The sequence below is a fragment of the Pipra filicauda genome, unplaced genomic scaffold (genome assembly GCF_003945595.2).
Source record: "Pipra filicauda isolate LSUMZ 115617 unplaced genomic scaffold, ASM394559v2 scaffold122_size2191957_pilon, whole genome shotgun sequence".
In the NCBI taxonomy this organism is placed as follows: domain Eukaryota; kingdom Metazoa; phylum Chordata; class Aves; order Passeriformes; family Pipridae; genus Pipra; species Pipra filicauda.
The window spans coordinates 374,031-395,685 of NW_024103685.1; the positions used below are offsets into that span (position 1 = coordinate 374,031).

Here is a 21,655-nt window from a genome sequence, read left to right on the forward strand (position 1 = left end):
TGGTTGATTCACAGTCAGTTCAGTGAAAAGGCTACAGCAGTCTTTATCCTGGGCTTCTAGATCTAGATATTTTTGTCCTAGACATCTAGATTTGAAAATAAAGCAAAACTAAAATTTTAATCAGATTTACTTGAAGTAAAATGTTATTTGTGATAGTCTATCATGACTTATTCTGGACAATCTTATTTTTCTTCTATTTTATACAAAAACGATGAAGGAATTCCTCTTTTCTGAAGAAAATGTGTACAGTTGCTAAGATGTAATCTGCTATTTCATTAGTATCAACAGAAATCAACTGTATTTTCTCCTTTGACTTATGAACTAAAAAATTTATCAGAAGAAATAATTAACATCCGTGGCCCTGTTGAATAACATTCTTTCCAGGAATATTTACAGGATAGCAAAGTCATTTCACACTGATGTTTCAGGACTGCACTGCGAAAAGCTTGGCAAACTTTAGAAGGCCTAAAGACATTGGACTCTCATTATTTGAAGAATAAAGCTTTAGAAATCATGTGAATATATAAAGATGTGTATGGAGTGATTTAACAGGGGAAAAAGGGGGAAACGGATTCCTTATTTACGTTGTAACTAGCTTTCTCAAGCTGGCTTCTGTCTTGCATCCCAAAGCATGTGGTGAGATTTTAAAGCTCCAGTGGCAAAGGAAATGAGACTTGGTTGTTGTATACCATTGGCTCAATCATGGGGGCGTCAGTGGATTGCACACACTGTTTTCAGAGTTCTCTGAGTTGAGTATACTGCATGTGCAATTTCAGAACTCTGACCAGGGAGGAAAAGTGCATACATACATATATACATGCGTGTCTGCAAGATGACCTAAGTTTTGTTGGTTCGCTAAAATTCAGGTTGCCTTGAAGGTAGTCTTCACATGGGTATTTGCCCTGGACTCTCAAAGTGTTAAAGTGAAAGAAATATGCATTAAACACTACTCATACTTGCAAACCAGTAGATAGTTGTACTTTTTATTCTTATTCCTGTGGAAAATATTTTCTATGAAGTAGGTAATTTCTTAGTAATGAAATGGGCATTATTTTCCTTTAGCAAAAGGAAATAAAATTTCCTTTTACTGTTTTGGGGAAGGACATTGTTTCTGCTTTTCCAGACTTCATTTAATACTGGATTTGCATGAGAAAGACAACCATTCAAAGATTCAGATTCTTGGCTTGCTTAATTATTCAAGTTTTTCTTGTATGTGTGTGCATCCCTAATTTCAAAGTGCTTATAAAATGGCATATTTCAGTTGCTTCATTCTTTAGAAACATGTACATGTTGTTTTAGAATTCTTAAGTTGGGTGATCCCGTGGAGTTGCAATATTTTGAGTCCCCAAAACTGGCACAAATCAGTAGTAGACATGCCTTAGAAAGGCACTCTGGATATTTAATGTCCTATCTGTAGTATTAACATGTAGTTGTTATGAAAAGTAAAAATGAGCTGTACATTTTTTGTCAGTTATGGGAAAATATAAAACTGATAAATAATTCATAAAATAACACACAGTCTCATATCAGCCAATCCACAATTATATTTGCCTTAAATCTGCCCTAAATTAAAGCTTCATTTTATATATTAAAATAAGATGAAGGAAGTAACACCGAGGAAAAAGAAACTTTTGACATATACCTAATTATTCACATTTCTTACCAGGAAGATACTGTGTTCTTATAAGTCCAGTTGTTGCATTCTTTTCAGGTAAAAGAAGGGGGAAGATTTCAAGAAAGCCAGGGGAGAATGTTGGGGAGAGTAGCTTAGAGTGTAAATTATAGCTTCTTAATGCAGATTTGAATTGAGCCTTGAGGAGTAGTTTAAAGAAAGTGCTGTGCAGAAGTTTTTTGTCATCTCCCACTCTAGAAAGATTCTTCAAGGATCTGTATCTCCAAAAATGACTTAAATATTATACAGAGTTACATTTATTGTTTTGATTGCGGTTTTTTTTGTAACTTGATCTCTAATTTGTTTAATTGAGAGCTTAATATTCTATTCTGCTATACAAAACTTGTCTTTACCCTTTTATATTTCTCTCTCACTGAGTGAACCCATAAGGTATTGACACAATTCATTTTTCTCTGAAGGTAACAAATTCAGTTTAAGAAACAATTCGCTTTAATAGTAGTGAATCAGCCTCATTTGGAGAGTAGTAGAAGCAGTGATATAACCTGGGATAAGCAGAAGGGTCGTTTTGAGATCTGCCTTTGTGAGGTGTCAGGTTCTTGTAGAAGTCTCTAACTAAAGATTTAAGGATCCCCTCCAATGGCAAAAGCACAAGTTGTGAGAAGAGCACTCTCAGGTCCTGGTGCCCACTCCTACATTAGTGTGTCATCATCCTTGGTTTCTGGTATCTGAAGTGACCACGGGCACTTTCAAGTGTTGCTGATGTTCTCAACCTGGGTAGTTGGCCTGGTGCTGACAGCCTGCCTTCCTAAGCTGGTAAATCAGTCCTTAAAGACACGGGACAGTTCTGATGAAGGAATAAACCATTTTTCCCCCTGGTCCTTTACAAAGGCTTGTGCCTGATTCAGACTTTTATGTAGGTGACTTTCTACAATTTTCTTTAGGGTTTGAATAATCTAATTTTAAGCCCTACTTATGTTCAGTTAATTTTTTTCCCACAGGGATGAAATTGTTTTCCGACTCTTCCGAGTTCTATCTGAGATCCATTTTGACTTGAATGTGTATTATTTGTCCTTGCTGCCTCTGTAATTAGTCATTCTATATCTCAGGTGTTCTCTTGAAATCTATACCACCATGATTTTTTCAAATTCCTTGTTGTTTTTCACTGTTCTGTTTAATCTGGACCTTGAAATCACAGTGATGGATAATCTGTAGTGCCTGTAACAGCCAGCTGATATGACTGGTGAAATTGGGCAAACCTTCAGGTACATAAGTCCTTCTCCAAATCACTGAAAGCTTGTTTGATTTCTCCAACTATGTGATTTCAAGGAGGGGAGGATTATTTATTGTACAGTACCTGAATTTTCACTAGGTATTGTCAAGGCTATGAAATTTGCTCTGCTTTGCTGCTAGCTGTTATAGTAATGTTATTTTTGCTTACAAATATTATTATATCTACTCTTTTAAGAGTTGCAATACATTGAATTCTTGTAGCTGATTTTTAGAGTTACTCAGATGCACTTACTGGGTCCATGTTTTCTTTAAGTCCTTTGACAGTGATTAGAAATAAGCTACCTCAGAACTCTCATATCCAATGCTAAATGCCATACAAATATGGTGATCAATCAATTCTGACAGCTAATTGGGGTTGGAAAAAGAGACTGCAAGAAAAATTATAAGTAGAGATGCTAATTTGAGGGAACATTAATCAACAATTTACTAAATATTGTTAACAAGATTAAACTTGGAAGAAACTTTTCAAGGGTGGTGTAGTGTCAGCAACCTGGTTAGCAGTTGGTGTTTAACCTTTCTTTTGTCATATTTTGTAAGACAGATGGCGATTTAACCTTATAGTTCCCTGCCAAATCACCAGTAGAAAATTAGTGGTGCTGAAAACTTTCTTATAAAATTATTTAACTGATGTTATTTTATTATTTTGGAATTTAACAGTATTTTTTTCTCTCCTCATTTTTTTCTGTAGACATTTGTGAATGATGTAAGGATTCCAGAACAGACATACATCACTCTGAAGTTAGAAGATAAATTGAGATTTGGATATGATATCCTTGCCATAAAATGCAATGTCAGGACACACTTTTCTTGTTAGAACTATAGTTGTGTTAAGTGAAGGGTTCTCATGCTACTTGAGAAGGAACTTTGAAATATTTATTTCTCTCATTACTACAAAAATGCCTATATTAGAAAAAATCTCAGAGTCTAGAAAACTGTATCTTGGTCTGAACTGTTGATAAAGTACATTTCATTGTCTCTCACTGCGAGAAACCTCAACTTCCAATTACAGTTTAAAGTCTAATGCGTATCTTCTGTGTTGCTAAGAAATATTAATTTTCTTTGAGGCAAATAGACAAATATTTATATCATATGCAATCGTGTATGAGCAGAGAAGATTACTAGTAATTATTCAACAAAGTACAGAATGAAAAAAATTATTTGCATTATTACAACATTAAGGTATCCAGTCAGTGTTCTGTTTACAAGTAGTAAATAATTTCATCGTGCATTTACTTTAATGACTATGATAGTGCATGATAGTCCTAACAGTGACATATTTGTAAAAGCTGTCACCATTTCAGTGGCAGAATAGTCTGCACAACTTTCTTTTCGGTAAAATCCTCTTGTGAATTCAGAAATTTTTCAGTATTTTCCTTACCATTTCCTACATACTAATCTTTTTACTGTTGTCAGGGGAGAGATGAGAGTCCCTGAAGAAGCACTTAAGGTAACAATGTGCGGTGCCTGGATGTTCTTCTGTCATTGTGTAGTTATTAGTAATATAGGTGTTGTTTTCCCACTTTTTGAGGATTTGTGGGTGTTTTTTCTTTATTTAACATCATGTAGCATGAAAAATTCACAAGCCAACTCCAGTTATCCCAAAAGTCTTCAGAGGCAGAAGGATCGAAGCAAAGCAGCTCCAAAAGCCCGGAGTCCAAGGTAACAGACTCCACAGCTGAAGTGCACCACAAAACTACAGAAGCACTGAAATCTGAAGAAAAATCAATGGGTAAGGTTCATTTCTTAGCTGCAGAAGCACAAAAACTTGGAAAGGATGTTATTTTGCTTTGGTAGGATGCTTGTGAAAATCTGTAGATAGTAAAATTTACACATGTGAAATTTTAAACAGACTTTAAATAAGAAGTTTTGGAATTGAATTTCTGCCTTTTTTACAGTAACATCCACATAAACTTTTAAAGAGAGATTTAATCAGCATTTATAAGATTTTTGCATGTCTCTTTCCCAAAATCACAAACTTACAGGATCTGTGGCAGAAAATTGCTAATTTTTACAGTTTAACTGAAAGTATTTGTTCAGAAACAGTTTGTACTTTCTACCATCTACCATTTTGTTCAGTTGGTTGGTTTGGTTTCTTTTGTTTTTCTTTTTAAATGGGTGGGAGTTTTGTGTGTTTGTTTTGTAGTTAGTAGCATGCATCAGGATAGAACCTAAGCGGTCTGTTGTGGTTTAAAAATTTGTAGCTACTGCAGCTTCAGTCTTGTTTCTACGTCATCTTTCGTATTTGTGTAGTGTGTCATGGTGGCTCTTCTGCAGGCATCTTAATTTTGTGTGGGTTGTACTGTGTCCAGCTCAGGGGCCCCCAATATAAGAAGGACGTGGACCTGTTGGAGCAAGACCAGAGAAGAGCCACAGAAATGATCAGAGTAGACAGGTTGAGAAAGATGGAGTTGTTCAGCCTAGAGAAAAAAAGGGTTTGAAGAGACCTTATAGCAGCCTTCCATTACCTAAAGGGGGCTTATAAAAAAGAGGGAGAGCAAATTTTACACAGGCAGATAGTGATAAGACAAGGGGGAATGGTTTTAAACTTAGAGAGGAGAAATTTTGATTAGATGTTTGGAAGAAATATTTTACTAGGAGAGTGTTGAGCCACTGGAACTGGTCGCACAGAGAGTTTGTGGATGCCCCATCTGTGTCAGTTTTCAAGGCCAGGTTGGATGAGGCTGTGAGCAACCTATCCCTGCCCATGGCAGGTCCCTTCCAACCCAAACCATTCTCTCATTCTGTGATGAACTTCAGTGTGAGGCTGGTTGAAATGTAGTGGAGATAACCACAAGAATAAGAAAGGAATCAAGTGTTGTTTCTTCATTATGGAACTGTCTAGGTCTCGTTTCTTATGTCAAGGCTGTGCAGTTTTTTTAGGTTTAATCTACTCTTCCAGAAGATACACTTCAAAAAATTCTCTTCCCCACACATAAGATTCTGTGGTATAACTAATTAACCTGTTTTTTTTGTTGGCTGATCTAGCATCATATTAAGGCTACATAAAGTAGGACAGTGGGTTTTTTTCTCATCTTCTGTTTTTCTTTTCACTCTTCCAAAAATAACAGACAAACTTAATGATAGTGATTTATATTTGGGTGCAATTCTCACAAGTTTTTTTGGGGTTGATTCTCTCACTGTTGCTATATATATGCATAGCTGTCTACTATTGCTAATTCAGTGCACAGGTGTAGAATCATAGAATGGTTTGGGTTGGAGGGGATCTTAAAGATCATTTAGTTGCACTCCCCTGCCATGGGTGCAGACACCTTTCACCAGATCAGGTTGCTCAAAGCCCCATCCAAACTGTCCTTGAACACTTCCAGGGATGGGTCATCCATGAAGTCTCTGGACAACCATTAAGTTCTTAAAAACAACTCAGTATTGACTAAAGCATAATGCTGTTCAAAACCAGAAGTACCTAATGTCAATCATATTGAAACTTTTGGCATGGCTATGAAAGCATCTTTGGAATGCAAGTGTATAAAACATTGAAAAAAAAAATTGAAATTCATAATAGCTAAAGTAACAGACAAGCTCCTAAGCAAGATTTGAAAAGATCATGGTTTTTTATATAAAGACTCTATGAAGTATATTCAGAACATCTGTGCAATGCTAGAATAGCTAAATCTCTATAGAGTTAAATATTCTTCCAAGAGATCAGATCAAACCTAATCCAGTCAATTTATCATCAGAGTAGAAATCTTCATTATATCAGGTTTTTTTCTTATTTAATCTTTGCATTTAAATATATTTAATCATGTGTATACATTCTATATCAGAAACAGCACTTTTAATTGTACTATAATTAACTAATACCTTTAAAAAAACACCAACCTTTAAAACTGGTTGTGCTCAGTAATGTTTTACACACAAGGTAACTTTCAGCACTGTGTAGTAGCTGTCAGCAATTTGGAACCTTGGCAACATTGCAAAATTTGATCAGTTTTTCATGCAGTGAGTTCAGATTTCATTGAAAGGTCAGTGTGGGTAAGAATGAGAATCTTCTCACAGAAATAGTAGCAAACAGCTTTTAGGAATGTACTGCTATCCTTATGACTTCAAACTGAAAGAAGAAATAATGTTTACAGATATATCAGGGTGACAATAAGAGATGTCAGCTGCCTTTGCAGAAACATTTGTGCCAGAAGTTTTGATCAGGTCGTTAGTAAGCTTTTATATTTAGAACCCAGATCAGTTATCCAGCCTCCAAGTTTGTTTTGTATTTAGGCAAATGCGTGCAACCATTTCACTTCAACTTGCAGGAGAAATGATCCAAGCAAATTACTTTCTCTTCATGTTACTTTAACCTAAATATCTCAAGTAAACAGAAGAGTAATTTCCTCTGCTTTGGACTAATTTTATAGATCTTTCCGCCATGCCTCGTGGGACACCGTTGTATGGACAGCCAGCCTGGTGGGGTGACGATGAAGCTGATGATAAAAGTGTCTGTAAGCCAGATAGCAAGCATGAAGAAAAAACGCATGAGGCAGGGGCTTCAGGTAAGTGTTGTCTTATTTTTGTGTGGTTTTTTTGTCTTTACTCTTTATATATACTGCATATATTCCTCAGTAGGGACCTAAACAGGTATTAATGTTCGGAAGTTTCATAGTGTGCAAGATGAAAACCTTATAAATTTTAAGTTAGTTTTTAAGTAAATTTTAAGTTAGTTTAAAAACATTTTGTGAGAAACTGTGGATTTCCAGAGACCAATTTCACATATAGCGTGTCAATTTTCTAGTATATAATAAAATTTTCTATCAGTAGGTATAGCAAATAACATTGCCTGATCTAATGTCTTCTTTTTCAGTTTAATCCGTATCTGTCATTTTATATGCATAGGGATATTTTATCAAAATAGTTTCTGAGAATAAATGATGCTGGTTTATATTTATGTTTGACTTTTAGCTATATAAGGTGATCTGTGCTAACATTATCTTCTGTAATTCAACAATGCTGTATTAATGGGAATTGCATTTCATAATTCTTGCAGTGAAGATTTGTATAGTCTGAAGTTAAACTAGTGATGTTTATTTCCCCATAATACAGACCCCTTAATTCGTTAGCTTGTCTAGACACAGTGTGTATTGCCAAAACTTCAATCTCTGTGTCTATAATTAGGCTTTTATCTATCGTCAGGCATATAAATAAAGTGGCTGCTATTCTAATAAAGAGAGTAACCTTAAAACTTACTCAAGTTAGGACAAAATTCAACTGTGTTTGTGTAGCTCTTTAGACATGCATTCAAGGTCCAATAGTTTTTAAGTTTGCAGTTTTTTAAAGTACTTTAACTGAGGAGAGAATTTTTCTCTTCCTATCATAGTAATTGCCATGGTTATCATCAATCATGTTTTGCAGAAATTGAAGTAAAGTCTAAAATGTAAAATCAAACTAAATGAATATTTCAATGTAGTGAAATCAAGGTCTTTGGAATTAACTTTTTGTCATGGCCTTTAGTGACCTTTTTCATAATATTCCAAAGCTGTCATGACTCAGACAGTAAAGTAAGTCCCTTAACATTACGACTGGTAGAAGGAAACCAGAGGAAATAATTTACATTAGTGACCATTTTTGTGCAACTTAAACAATTTTTTCACACATAAAAGAACTGCGTCATAATGCAGTGTAGTTATAGAACATTTTCTTATTTGGTTGTTTTTTTGAGGATAAACGTCTACTGTACTCACCTTGAGTAGAGTATGCTATTGTGTGCTCCTGTGGGGGCTTTTTAACTACAGGTTTAATATCCTACATTAATAATTTATAGCTTTACAGTTCAAATCTGTCTAGAAATGTGTTCTTCAAACACTTCTGAGCATTCCTAAGGAATAGAAATTTTGTTCCTAATGTCGGTAATAATGAGAGACAATGACCGCTGGATGTTTTTCCACTTCCATTTTTGGCAACAAAAAGGAAAAGTGCGTATGCCATCATTTAGAAAGAAAAAGAATTAAGTTCTTGCCTTTGAGTCATGTCATTGATACACTTGCTAGCCATGTGATTTTCCTTGCTTTCCAGAGTGCAGGGAAGCATTAACTTTTGGCTATGAAACCTTTGACTAAGTATCTTGCTGTACATGCCAAAACAGAGATGGTAAAATCTGTAGTATCTGTGGTTTTATTGCTTAGATGTCAGTGTCTGTAGCAAACTAATATAACAAAAGTAAGAATTCATCAAGTTTTTCTTACTCACGTGTATCTATCTACTTTGTTTTAATCTAAAAAACAGTCATATTGTTTACCCTCATTAAATATGGGATTATTAAAAAGTATTATCCCAAAGTCTGTGGTTTTGATGCAATGCCATGCCATTAAGAAGGTATGACACAAGATTCAAGCTTCTATATAGTAATGTGTCTATTATTTTTATAGTTTTAAATTGCTTTTTCAGAAGCAATATTTCAAATGGTTTACATGCTCTTGTATTTATGTTATCAAGAGATTTTTCAGTAAGTGATCAGTGCTTCTATCTTAGTTCCTGAGGTCCAAGAAAAATAAGATTCCAACTTCCTCTCAAACTAATCATGAAGATGCCATCTGTTTCAATAGTAGACAAAAATAAGTTTGTTCTAGACAGACCCTTGGGGGTGTTTTTGACATGATTTACCTTAGCTAAATCAGCGTAAGTTAAATGATGAACAGAGAAAATGGATTAATATTTTCTAAATTATTTCAATTTGTTTATTTTCCATGTATATATATATGTATATATGCTATAAAAATTAAAATTGGGCCCAAAGCCTTCTTGGTAAATACAATTTTTTTTTTTAATATTGCAAATCCCTTTTATGTTTGTTTTTGTTTCATCATGAATTTATCTCCTCTGAATAGTATTGATCTAAGTGGAGTGTAGGAATAGCTTTTGTTTTCTGAAACTGAAAGACTCATAAATCTGTAAGAATGAAATTCAGCTGGAGTAATGTGTCTATTATTCTTATAATTTTAAATTGCATATAATTTTATAATTTTAAAAGCGTATGTGAAATGGTATAGGAAGACACTGCTGGGAAAAATCCAAAACCTGGTATTTTTGTAAAGCCATTTAATTTGCCAGGATGTAGAACTAAAATCACTTGTATAGACAAATGATTTATTTATCTTGATCACTTAATCTCTGAGTAGACATTAGTTGTATGTTCCACTAGTCTGGTTGTTGCTGTTATAGGTATTTTTTAGTAGTGTTGGCAGAGAGTCTGAGAAGGCAAACCTGATAAGAGTTGGCATTTGCTTCTATGGATGCACTTCCTCAATCTCAGAACACAACGTCTGCATAGAAGCGGGCAAAAGATTTTTTGAATGTTTTCATGCAATTTTGGAATAAAGTCATAAGCTTTTTGGGCCCCTTTGGCCTACAATTACATGCCATGAAAACATTAACTTATTGTCAACAAGTTAGTATGTATTTTCTTTGTGTGCTTAGGTTTTATAATGTAGATCATTGTAATGATAGGAAATCATTATAAAGAAACACTTGTACAAAAGAAAATTAGAAACTTCAGAAGACTGTCATGTTTAGTTATTTTTAAAATATAAGCAAATATATATAGGCATGAATTCTAAGAGATGGGGCAAGGTTTAATGAGGAGATAGAAGTGGGAGATTTGTTTCTGCTAAGCCAACTATAGACAATTAATCTTTACAGTCTCAAGTTAATAAGATTATTTCAATGTTACTGTATTTCTATCCCAACAGAAACTCATTAATGAAAATTATTTGCAAGCAGAACAGAATAACCTGAAAAACTTTAAAAAGAAAAAACCTGTGTTTTTTGGCGTGCATGTTACTGTAATTTAATGATCCATAGGTCTACTAGTCCATATTAAAATGAAGAGTTGCATGTACACCTCTGGTGTGACTTTATGCTGCAGCTGTTAAATGTTCATGTTATTGGCAAGTTTGTTGGGTGAGTAATTATTATTATTGCCATGTGTTATACTCTCACTTCTTGGAAAAGCAAAAACTACATTCTGTGCTGATCTCAGTAGTAGCTGATTTCTTTATCAGAAATCTAAGAAGAGAAAAGTAAGTTTTTAAGCAGACTCCTAATAATCTGCAGTAATTTTTTCCATTTTGACATGAAGTATTCTTTTAATTTCAGTATTGCATAACAATATGTCAGATTAAACATTCCTTACATTTAAGAAATAGTGTAATTTTCAGGTAAAGCAGGCTGAGAGTTATTTTAGAAATACCAGTGTAATCAGTGTGTGTAGGAGATTACACACACTGTAATGTGTGATGTTTAATCACTAGTGTTAACAGTAAAGTTTCTAGAAGTTTACTCTAGAATTTTGCTGAGTTTTGACATGGAGTACCTGCAAATGCTGCGTATGTAAGGCTCGCTTTGCAAAGCTCTAGCAGCAAATCTGTATGGTATGTCATGGGGAGCTTATAGAACCTTTTAGAGCTGTCACACCAGTATATTTAAGTAAAATTAGTTCTGCCTTTTTTTCACTTCAGCTGCTTTAAAGCAGGTAGTTAAGTGATTTATGAGAGGTGGGAATTTATATACAATACTGTTTTATATTTTTATTTTGAGAGACCGATTTTGATATTTTTTCATAAGACTGGTTATGACAACATTAAAAGACAAAGATCTTATTTAATACCATGTGAATCATTATATGTATTTGTTTCAATCTTGTCTTTAACTAAAAAGTGAAAAATGTGATTCAGCCTTAAAGCAAGAAAAAAAGAACCTGAATGGTAAGTGGGAAATAGAAAGAAAAATATGAAGAGAAAGAGAAAGGGGAAAAAAAGCAATTCTGTTAAGCACTTGAAAGCACTAGCTTCAGCTTCTTTTCATTACACATATCATTGCACAGTGCCAAATAGAAAGCTAACATTAAAAATATTTTGGGATTTTGTGTACATATGGTATCTTGACTGCTTCTTATACCTGTTGCAAATAAATATATTGCTCCAGGTTTACAGACATTTTTTCAATAAATGCTCTGTGAATTCCAGATCATTTTCTTTTACAAGTTTTATTTTTAAAATTGTATTTTTAAGGCAGAAAGAGAAGAGCACTACTAAAAATCTGAAGACTGTGAAAAATATTTTCTGAGGTTTCCTTTTCTTGCAGATGATAATATATTCATATACACAGGCAGTTTTTTGCGTATCTGATAATTTATGTTGAATGGCACGGACACCTATGATATTTCTTGTCCAGGTTGGCAAGTAAAATTTTCAGATTCTGACTACTTGTGTGTGTAACTTGAGAAATAAGACTTTAAAAAACCCGAAAGTCCTACAAATTGTAATCAACTCTGCTAATGTCACAAAGTGAATATTGGTGATGATCATCTCTGATTAGGATAGAGTAGAATAGAATCAAATCAAATTATCAAGATTGGAAGAGACCTTCAAGATCATCCAATCCCATCATCCACCCAGCACTACCACTGTAACCCCTAAACCACTAAACCAAATCACCCAGCTCCAGATCCAGATGCTTCTTGAACACCTTCAGGGGTGGTGACTCCACCATCTCCGTAGGAAACCTATTCCAATGCCTGCCCACACTGTGAAATTTTTTTTTTCTAATATCTAATATGGATCTTCCCAGTCTCAGCGTGCAACCATTTCCTCTGGTCCTCTCACTGCAGGAACAGTAGAGGAGACCAGTCCCCACCTCACTACAACCTTCCTTTTAGGTGTTTGTAGAGAGCGATGAGGTCCCCCCTGAGCCTCCTCTTCTTGAGATTAAATAAACTCGACTCTCTCAGCCTTTCCCCATAAGACATGTTCTCTAGTAAAGGATCTCCCTGAATCTCCCTTTGGTTAAGCCTATGATTTCTCAAATATTACACAGTTTCCCTCCTAGTCTCACACAAACTCATTGTTTCAATAATAGTCTGACTACACCTGTGTAGCAGCTACCAGTATTGCTTCCTTACTTGCCTTGTAGAAAGAGTTGCACAGTTGTCTTTTTAGAATGAGGGATCTCTATGAACAGATATCCTGCTACTCTTTTCTGTCTCTTTCCTTTCACTCTTGCCAGTTCAGAAATCTCTTCAGTCCCTAAAGAGATTACAGTTCACAACCTAGCTGTCCCCTCATTTTCCCAAAACACACTTCCAATTCCATGCAATTGCTTTTTTTGCTATACAGATACTCTACTTATTCTGTTTAAAATATTATAGAGCTGTGATTACTGCTATCTTTAGTATTTGCTTAAGGGTTTTCTCTTAAAGTTGTCTGTATTTATTTAATATATAATTTCCTTCATCTTGGCAGATGACATTTTATGATAGGATTTCAAAGGTAAGGCTATTTTATAGATCACTCTCTGTAATATTTAGAAAGCTGTAAGGACTTGCATTTAGAATTTGGGTGAAAAATACTGAAGGATGGTTCAGATTAGGATCTGTATTAGTTTTTTGTTTTCCTCATTGTTTTCAGTTCCTTATTCCTTATTCCTAATCAATTCTGATGTATTTAACTCTTCTAAAAATGCAAGTACTTCAGACTGAAAATAGGATTTTTAAGTACTTAAAATTAACTTTGCGTATTTTTCTTTAAATAATTTCTAAAACCTTTTCTAGTTTAGTGAAATTTACAATTTAGTTGTAGTTCACTTTCTCACTTCTTTTGATTAAACTGTTGTAATTTAGATTCAAACTATATTCTAGCATCTGTTTAATTAAAAATATTGGAATCAAATACGGTGCATGTCATCGTAGTATAAACTGATTTCAGGTGTTAAATTTGGTGCAGGCAAGTTTCACATGGAAAATTTTTTCATGAAGTTCTTCATTAATGCTGATAAACCAGTGTTAGAGATCCCCTCATTGCCATGCATCCGATGCAGATGCCTAAAATCTTGTGATTTTCGAAAGATGTTGATGAACCGCTATTTAATATTTACTGAAAAATAATGTTTTTTGTGTGGCCAGTAGGTTGCTGCTGCCTTGCCCAAAAGTAGAAATATTTCTCAAAACACGCTATATTAGCCAGTTATCTTTTGAAGGAGCACTGAACACTTGCTTAATTTGGAATTGGAATTAAATTGGAGTTGTATGAAATTGTAGACTCAAAGTCTGAGTAGAACCATGGCAGGGGAAAAAAATAAGATGTCTACGAATCGGCTCTGTGGTAGATTACTCTCCTGTTCATTGACAGTGTTTCATATTGTAAGGATCCAGGCTCTAGATTTGATCCTGCTAGAGCTTGATCCATTCCAGCTTGTTAGCTAAATAAAACAAATGGAGAGGGATGGTACTTTACCTAAAATCTAGGACCTGCAAGGTGTGATTTTTGTTCATTTCTGTACATTTTCTGTATAAACACAGAAGCTTTTTTAATGGACTTTGCATCAATAAAATCGATTCATTCTATATTGTGTGTCTGGCAGCATAATTGTATTCAGGAAGGGTACTTAAAAGACATTCTGTTTCCCAGGGAGAGGAGTAGTGAGGTACTGTCAAAGTGTCTGAAAACTGTCCAACAGACATAAGGTAGCTGATAGTGCAGTGAAAAGCGTTAGCTAGGAAATTCTTAGAATGCAACAGCACAATAGAAAAACCTGTCTGAATTCTGAATATCTTTTGTGTTTCCAACAGCTATTATTAGAAAAAATTAATTAAAAAAGCTGTGTTACCTGCATCAGAGTTATTTTATCCAGTTGGTATCCAAACATGGCAATAATAAAGAATGTGTACTATTTTTGTTTCCTCTCCATAACATCATTCTTTTTTTAACTTTTCCAGCTATTATTCTTTCACTTAAAAAGTATATTTCTCTACATCAAATTGCCATCCTTGTTATTTTTTTTTTATTTTTAACCTTTTTCTAAATCCTCACAAAATGCCCGTGTTTGTGAGGAACAGCATAAGTGCATTACAACGTCCTGCATCCTTTACCCCTTAAACTCCTGACTTCAGCATAAAGGTTTGTGTTGCTCCCTTATTGCACAATAGTTTCATAGAAAAATATTAACTGTCTCAGCTGATATAGTGTGGCTATTTTTAGCGCCAGAAATCTATTAATTGCAGTCTTATTTCTTTACTTGGCAACCTGAAATGATTTCTTATACGTCTTAATGTGGTCCATGATAAATCACGTAGGAGCTATTCAGAATTCTTTCATTGCAATCTAACCTGCCATTGCTACTAACATCTCCAGATTGTGTTGCTTTTATCACGTCTCTATACTAGATATTTTGACTGGCTTACTCGTTCATGAAATGCAACCAGCAGGCATGCTTTCTTAAAGGAACGTTGGTAGCTTTGCTGCAACTACAGGAAGCGTTAACCTTTGTTCAGTTCAGCTATACAGTGGAACTTGGAATTACTACCCTGTGCTTTTTCCACATTCTGCTTTTTTTAGCCATTGAGAGCATGGCTTGGTAACATTTTGCATGTTTCCAGCTATTGTTTCTTTTTCTGTTCATGTACAAATTTAGGAAACAAGTAAAATAAGAGCAGATGACAGCAGGATTTAGCTCTATTCTTTGGTTTTATCCCTTGTAGAAACATAAGTGTTTGAATTCCAAAACACTTTCCCGTGCTTATCAGTGTTAAACTTTTCAAACCAAAATTAATATTTATTTTTCATCAATGTGTGAATTGTTTTTCTGAAGAATTTTACCAAACAAAATTATACTAGCTATCCACTGCAGGAGATGGAAGCCAGACCAGTAGCACTTGTTTTAGGGCACCTTGATTTGATTTTTTTCTCCAATAGTTTGGAATTGCGATAATGATAATCTCAACTATTTATCTGATGTGATTTATCTGTTTACCATGTTCAAATAACTCATCTGACCTTTGCATCTTTTAAAATATTTGGAGTGCACTCTGACAAATTCTAGGTGAGATTTTTGCCACTTTATATGCCTTACAGGTAAAGTTTGAACTGTCTTTTCCTTAAAACTTTTTATTTATAGTTCTGGAATTGTTTTTCCAGAACTACCTTGCTCAGTCTTCTACACAATCTTACTGTTTATTCCAAAAATTACCCATTGGCCTTTACAGGAGTTCAGAAAATTCTTGAAGAACCTGGAGTTCCCAAGTATTGTGAAATGTATTTTCTTATTTTTCTTAATAGGAGGCAGCACAGATGCCAAGCAAGCTGAGGAGCAGTCTGCATCTGCAAGTGAAGAACTTTATCCTTTCTGTAGGGAGCCAAGTTATTTTGAAATCCCTACCAAAGAATTCCAGCAAGCTTCACAGGTAGCAGAGAGCACTATTCATGAAATTCCAACAAAAGACACCCAAAGCTCCCATGCAGCAGCCACAGGGCATGCTTCCTTTACCATTGAATTTGACGACAACACTCCTGGAAAAGTGAAGATCAAAGATCACGTGACAAAATTCACATCGGAACAGCGTCACAAGTCAAAAAAGCCTTCTTCCTCCAGTGGTCAGGACCTACCTGGGCTTCAGACAGTGATGATGGCTGCAGAGAGCAAAGTAGCAGATTGGCTAGCACAGAACAATCCTCCTAGAATGATATGGGAACCAACAGAGGAGGATTCCAAAAGTATTAAGAGTGACGTTCCAGTGTACTTGAAGAGGCTGAAAGGTAAAGTGAATGATTCCAGCTATGCTTGCTTCTGAAAGCAACGATTCCTCACCAACATCCAGTGAGAGGATCCCTGAGCCCTTGCGGAGTTCAGTTGAAATGACGAGTACTCCACATGTGCACAAGGATCTGGGCTGGGAAATTTTATTGCAGTATTAAGTCTTAAAAAGAGGATAAGAAACCAAACACTAAATCCTCTTACAGTGAGTATAATAGTTGGAGATGTTCTAGTACAGCTGAAAGCATCAGCTATTTAAAACATTGATCTTGAAAATTAAAAGGAAAAAATCCAAACCTTAGTTAAATTTTATTTCAGTTTTTCCGATGCATTACTTTAAAAAGCTGAATTGCTTTTTAGAATCAAAGCTCTGAAGTTCAATTTATGCTTTTAGCAACTCTTTCAATAGCGTATGTTCTGTGAATATTCATATGCTCTAAGAAAATCATTTATGGCAAAGAATACATCATGAAGTTACTCTACTTAAATGGATCGTATTTGATGAAGTCAAGTTTGAGTCAGAAATCTGAAATAAACCGAGAGCTTCAATTTTTATACTAAGCTTGTGGAATATTGTATTTACAAGAGTGCTGCTCTTGAATGCAGTTCTGAGTGATTATAAATGTTCATTTACTGCAGACAGTGACATTTCAAATAAAATTAAATCAAATGTTAAATATGATAAGTGTACTTTCTTTTGAATGCCACTTAGCAGAATAGAGAATAAAGTAGTTTCAGTGTTCAGATGAAGACTGCAGTGCCATTTGAACTTTCAAAATGAAAACTTCTGAAGAATTTTTTCAAGTCTCTTATTTTCTGTTTTCAGTTTCAGTGGGTTAACCCTTCAATTCCCTTTTTCCTTGATTTTACAACATTATCATGTCTAGCTCTTAAACTAGCTAGGACTTGGTACAAGATGCTTTCTTTTACTCATCAAAAGTCTGCTTTTTTAAGGCTGACTCTTCCAAATTAACCTAAAAAAATTTCTGAAAACAGAATTATATTAGTGTGCTAGCATTAAAATAATAGTTTATTATTTCTTCCAGAGTATGTCACAGAACAGAATTCTTTGGTCTTCATGGTACTGTATTGTATTCATGAACATTCTTTAAAATATTAGCCATGACACTTGGATAAATAGGAAGGAGACTTTGTTTATAATCCTTTTCCTGGCAGAAGCTTCTCAAGGTCTGATTAATTTTCATCTGAAAGAGGTGTAAGTTATGGGGTGCATATGGCCATAGTAAATATCTGAATTTCGTAATCTTTTATGAGCTGCTTGTATTCTCACTCATTGCTTGTATTTTTCAGTAAAGAATATACCTAACTGCTTTGAAGGTTCGATTTAAAAAAAAAGCAAAACAAAACAAAACAAAACTTACTGGTTTTTTGTCCTCAGCTTTTTCTTACAATATTCTGTAATAAAGTCCCAGTAGTAAAATTATGTTATATGGCTTTCACTGTTTACTATTATTATTTGGAAGTCTATGAAGCATCCCATAATTTTTGTAGGTACTGTTCAAAAAAGTAGAAAACAGGAATGTAAGTTGGGATTTCAGCTGTGTTTTCAGTGCTATTATTCTCATAAGTAAGATTAGCCAATATATAATTACTATTTAACTGAATAATAGCTGTGTATCTTAACTGTTTTAAGTGAGAAAACATAAAAAAGCTATCCTCTTGAGAATAAAAAAAATTTACAGATTGTACATTCTATATATGCATGAGCAAGATTTGATCCAGAAGAGTTCAAAGAACGTGAAACTGTTCCTTCCCAGGAACTAAGCTAAAGACTTAGGAGCGTAGACACTGTCATTGTACATGAAGTTGCTGTGTGTTAAATGTGACTTACAATGTTCCAACCTTCCATGCTTACCTTTTCAGGTATCATTGCAAAGTGTATTCATAGGAGTATACATATTTTATTAAATAATCCTTATTCATAGATCTCACAGTAGTTTGTGGAATGAATAAGTAATAACCATTTTACATGCATACGTCAGGTACTGAGTGGGGTGAATGATGGAAAAACTCATTCTTCTTGGAAAGTGTAATAAGGAATTCAGTTTTGAGTAGACATTTCTCATGCTAAACTATGGTAAATGTGGGAGGAATCTAACAATATGAACTGTGGCTCTCAGTGTTTTATTTCCGCTACCAGAAGGGCTATTTTAAGGTTTTCTTTTTCCTCTTGACTCTGCCTAGAATGTGTCAGTAGTCATTTGTAATCAACACGCTGTGTAACAAAGTTAATATGATTCGAAAACATACTGTTCTACAACTGGTAAAGTACTGACTTTTGTGTATCAATGATAAGCGTTCACAGATGAGAATATTGGTGAAAACGGTAATTCAAATGCGCTCCTGTTACTGGTCAGCTTCTAATGTGTTTCATTGTTAGACTTGCAGCAAACTGACTGCCTTTCCAGGAACTGTACAAAATTTGCAGAGAAATTTGTACTGAAAGCTGTTGGAGTTGAAAGAGAAATCCAGTTTGAAATCATTTCCTTTCTAGTTTTCTGCTTGAGTTTTTTTGTATATGTTGGGTTGGGTCTTTCTTTGTTTCATTGTGCTATATATTCTTTTGCTTTGCTTGTAGGGAATAAGCATGATGATGGTACACAGAGTGATTCAGAAAATATTGGTGCACACCGGCATTACAGTAAACGGGCAGCACTTGAAGAACACTTAAGACATCATCATACAGAGCTGAAAAAGTCACACCAGAAAGTCCATTCCACAGAAAAGCAGCAAGAGCAAGGCAGTTTGAGTCAGACTGCCTTTATGATTGAGTTTTTTGATGAAGACCATCCTCGAAAGAGACGTTCTTACTCTTTTTCTCAGAATGTAGGAGCTCTGTGCCCAGAATCTCCATCTCCAACACCTCACACACGAGCTGAAAAAGTGAAACCTACATCAGGAGAGAAAGCAGTCCCTTCATCTGTGCAAGCCAGCTCATCACATCACAGAGCAGTACATGGTGTTCATGCCAAACTTCTAAAACAAAAATCAGAAGAACCCTCTGCTGCATTACCTGCCTTACAAGCTGCGTTGTTAAGGAGTTCGGGAAGTCTTGGCCATAGGCCTAATCAGAACCAGGAGATGGACAAAAAGTTGAAAAGCCAGCATATTTCTGCCGCTACTGAAAAGGACAATGAGGATGACCAGAGTGACAAAGGTACTTACACTATTGAGTTGGAAAATCCCAATTCTGAAGAAATGGAAGCCCGTAAAATGATTGACAAGGTGAGAAACCTAAAATGTATACTGATGGTAAAGGGTTACGTGATATGTGGGCAGCAGTCTACTACTTATTAAAGCTGCTGCAATAACACAAGTTTTTAAACCAATCTATAATGATGAAATAAAGAATGTCATAAGAGCAGCAGCATGCATTTGCTAAAAATTATTCTTGTCTGATAGTGCTCTTCTCTTAGTTTGGTAGTTTTACTGTGTTTTTAGAAGATTTAAATACTGTAAGAATACTAGGCAACAAAATCATTTAACTGGTATTTTTATGAGGGTTGTTAGGTATGAATTTGTATGTCCCTGTGGAAATACTCACTTGTTCTTAAAAACCTATGGTCTCTATATTTTTCAGTATATAAATTGGTTCTATTCAAATTATTGTATAGACATATGTTGTAAATGTTTTTTATACTTATAAAAAAGTATATTCAATAATTTAAGGAACTTAAATTTTGGTGTCCATTATAAAGAGTAAGTATAAAAATGCTCTCATTTTCCAGAAGTGTTTATATGACAGCAGTGTAAATCTCCTAGTTTGGTTATTGGTAACAATAGAAATATAAATAACAATACAAATAGTATGTGTCATTAAAATATCTGTGTTATATAACTGCGAGTAGCTCTTTCTTCAGATTCTACAGGAAGATATGCATAGGAGAAACTATCTTTGATCGTTTGACTTCAAATGACTCTTGAGATGGATTTTTTTCAGGTTTTGTTGTGTTTTCCTAAATAATGTAGAATGTCTGCATCCAATTCTAGGCTAGTTTTTTGCTAATTTAACAGGAAATTCTTCACTTATTTGTCTTAGAATTAACTAAGGATTTGTTTTGCGTGTCTAAACTTTTTCATAGCTTAACAAATACATTAATACATTTAGAATTAACTTTGGCTAATGTTGAAAATTATTTTCTGCAAAATTTCACTGGTTTGATTTTGTAGAAAAATTGTGATGTAGTGGGGAAATGAGAAATTTTATTATAGGTGGTTTTATTTTATAATAGGTGTGTATGCAGCGTTTGGGAGGGGGATTAAAGTAAAGGGTATTGCTTTCAATAAAATGCTGATGATTTTGCCTTTTATGGATTCTGAAAAGGAAACTTTTGACTTCTTTGAGTCAGTATTCAAGAAACAACTGATAACTACAAGCATTCCAGATGAAGCAAGTGAATATTAAAGAACATCATTGCTTTGACTTAGCGACTACAAATTTCTACATATAATTCTTAAGTTATAAATCTTCAATTAAATTGCATCAGAAAATTTGTAAGTCAGGTTTCAGCTAAGCATAGTTGTTCAAAAAGTTTATTTGGAAACCAGAAAAAAAATTTCCAAACCATTTGGAAATAGACAATTTATTCACTTTATAAGAGTGTTAATACTGTTTAACATTTAGAAAGATTTCAAATTATTTATGACCTTCAGTATGCATTCAGGATATCAACAGTTTTTTGTTTGAAACAAATCTCTCCTGTTAGAGGAGAGGTTCAGGAACAGGAGGTGAATTTAAGGGTTAGGGATGGTAGTAAATTATTGGTTAATATTCTGAGTGTTGTATAAAAAGCTTTTGGATATCATAAATGCCCCTTACTGCTAACTTAAAAAGTGTCACCACTAGGAATTAAAGATTTACTATGAAGTAAAGCAGAGATGTTTTTTCTTCGAGGTCTTCCATATCTTTTCATTTCATGTCTGTACTGAGGAATTATGAACAGTGTATTTTACACCCAGTTCAAAGAGGCTTGCTATGCAATTCATATTTGATTTGGTAATATGAAAGAAGTATGATATTATTTTTATGAAGTGCAGAAAAACAACCAATGAAGAAAATCAAAACCAAATGGAAGCCAAAATTTCTTCCTCTTGCTGAGCTCAGCTTTGTTTCTCTCCTATTTTAAATTGCTAATGCCTTGGGTACTCTTACTTTGCCAAAGGGACATAAGTGAGTTATAAAAG

The 21,655-nt window shown here is 34.4% G+C and overlaps 1 protein-coding gene across 10 annotated transcripts in view; it reads left to right on the top strand.

The window, feature by feature from the left end:
* The window catches only part of CEP170 (centrosomal protein 170), a 98,962-nt gene that overhangs the window by 33,051 nt on the left and 44,256 nt on the right, over positions 1 to 21,655 (top strand). For all 10 annotated transcript variants that reach the window (XM_039388581.1, XM_039388566.1, XM_039388562.1 and 7 more), the window contains 6 exons: positions 3,612 to 3,690; positions 4,312 to 4,370; positions 4,490 to 4,652; positions 7,291 to 7,425; positions 15,976 to 16,452; positions 19,050 to 19,696. In XM_039388581.1, coding sequence (XP_039244515.1) covers positions 3,612 to 3,690; positions 4,312 to 4,370; positions 4,490 to 4,652; positions 7,291 to 7,425; positions 15,976 to 16,452; positions 19,050 to 19,696 — 1,560 coding nt within the window. The remainder of the gene's footprint in view (positions 1 to 3,611; positions 3,691 to 4,311; positions 4,371 to 4,489; positions 4,653 to 7,290; positions 7,426 to 15,975; positions 16,453 to 19,049; positions 19,697 to 21,655) is intronic.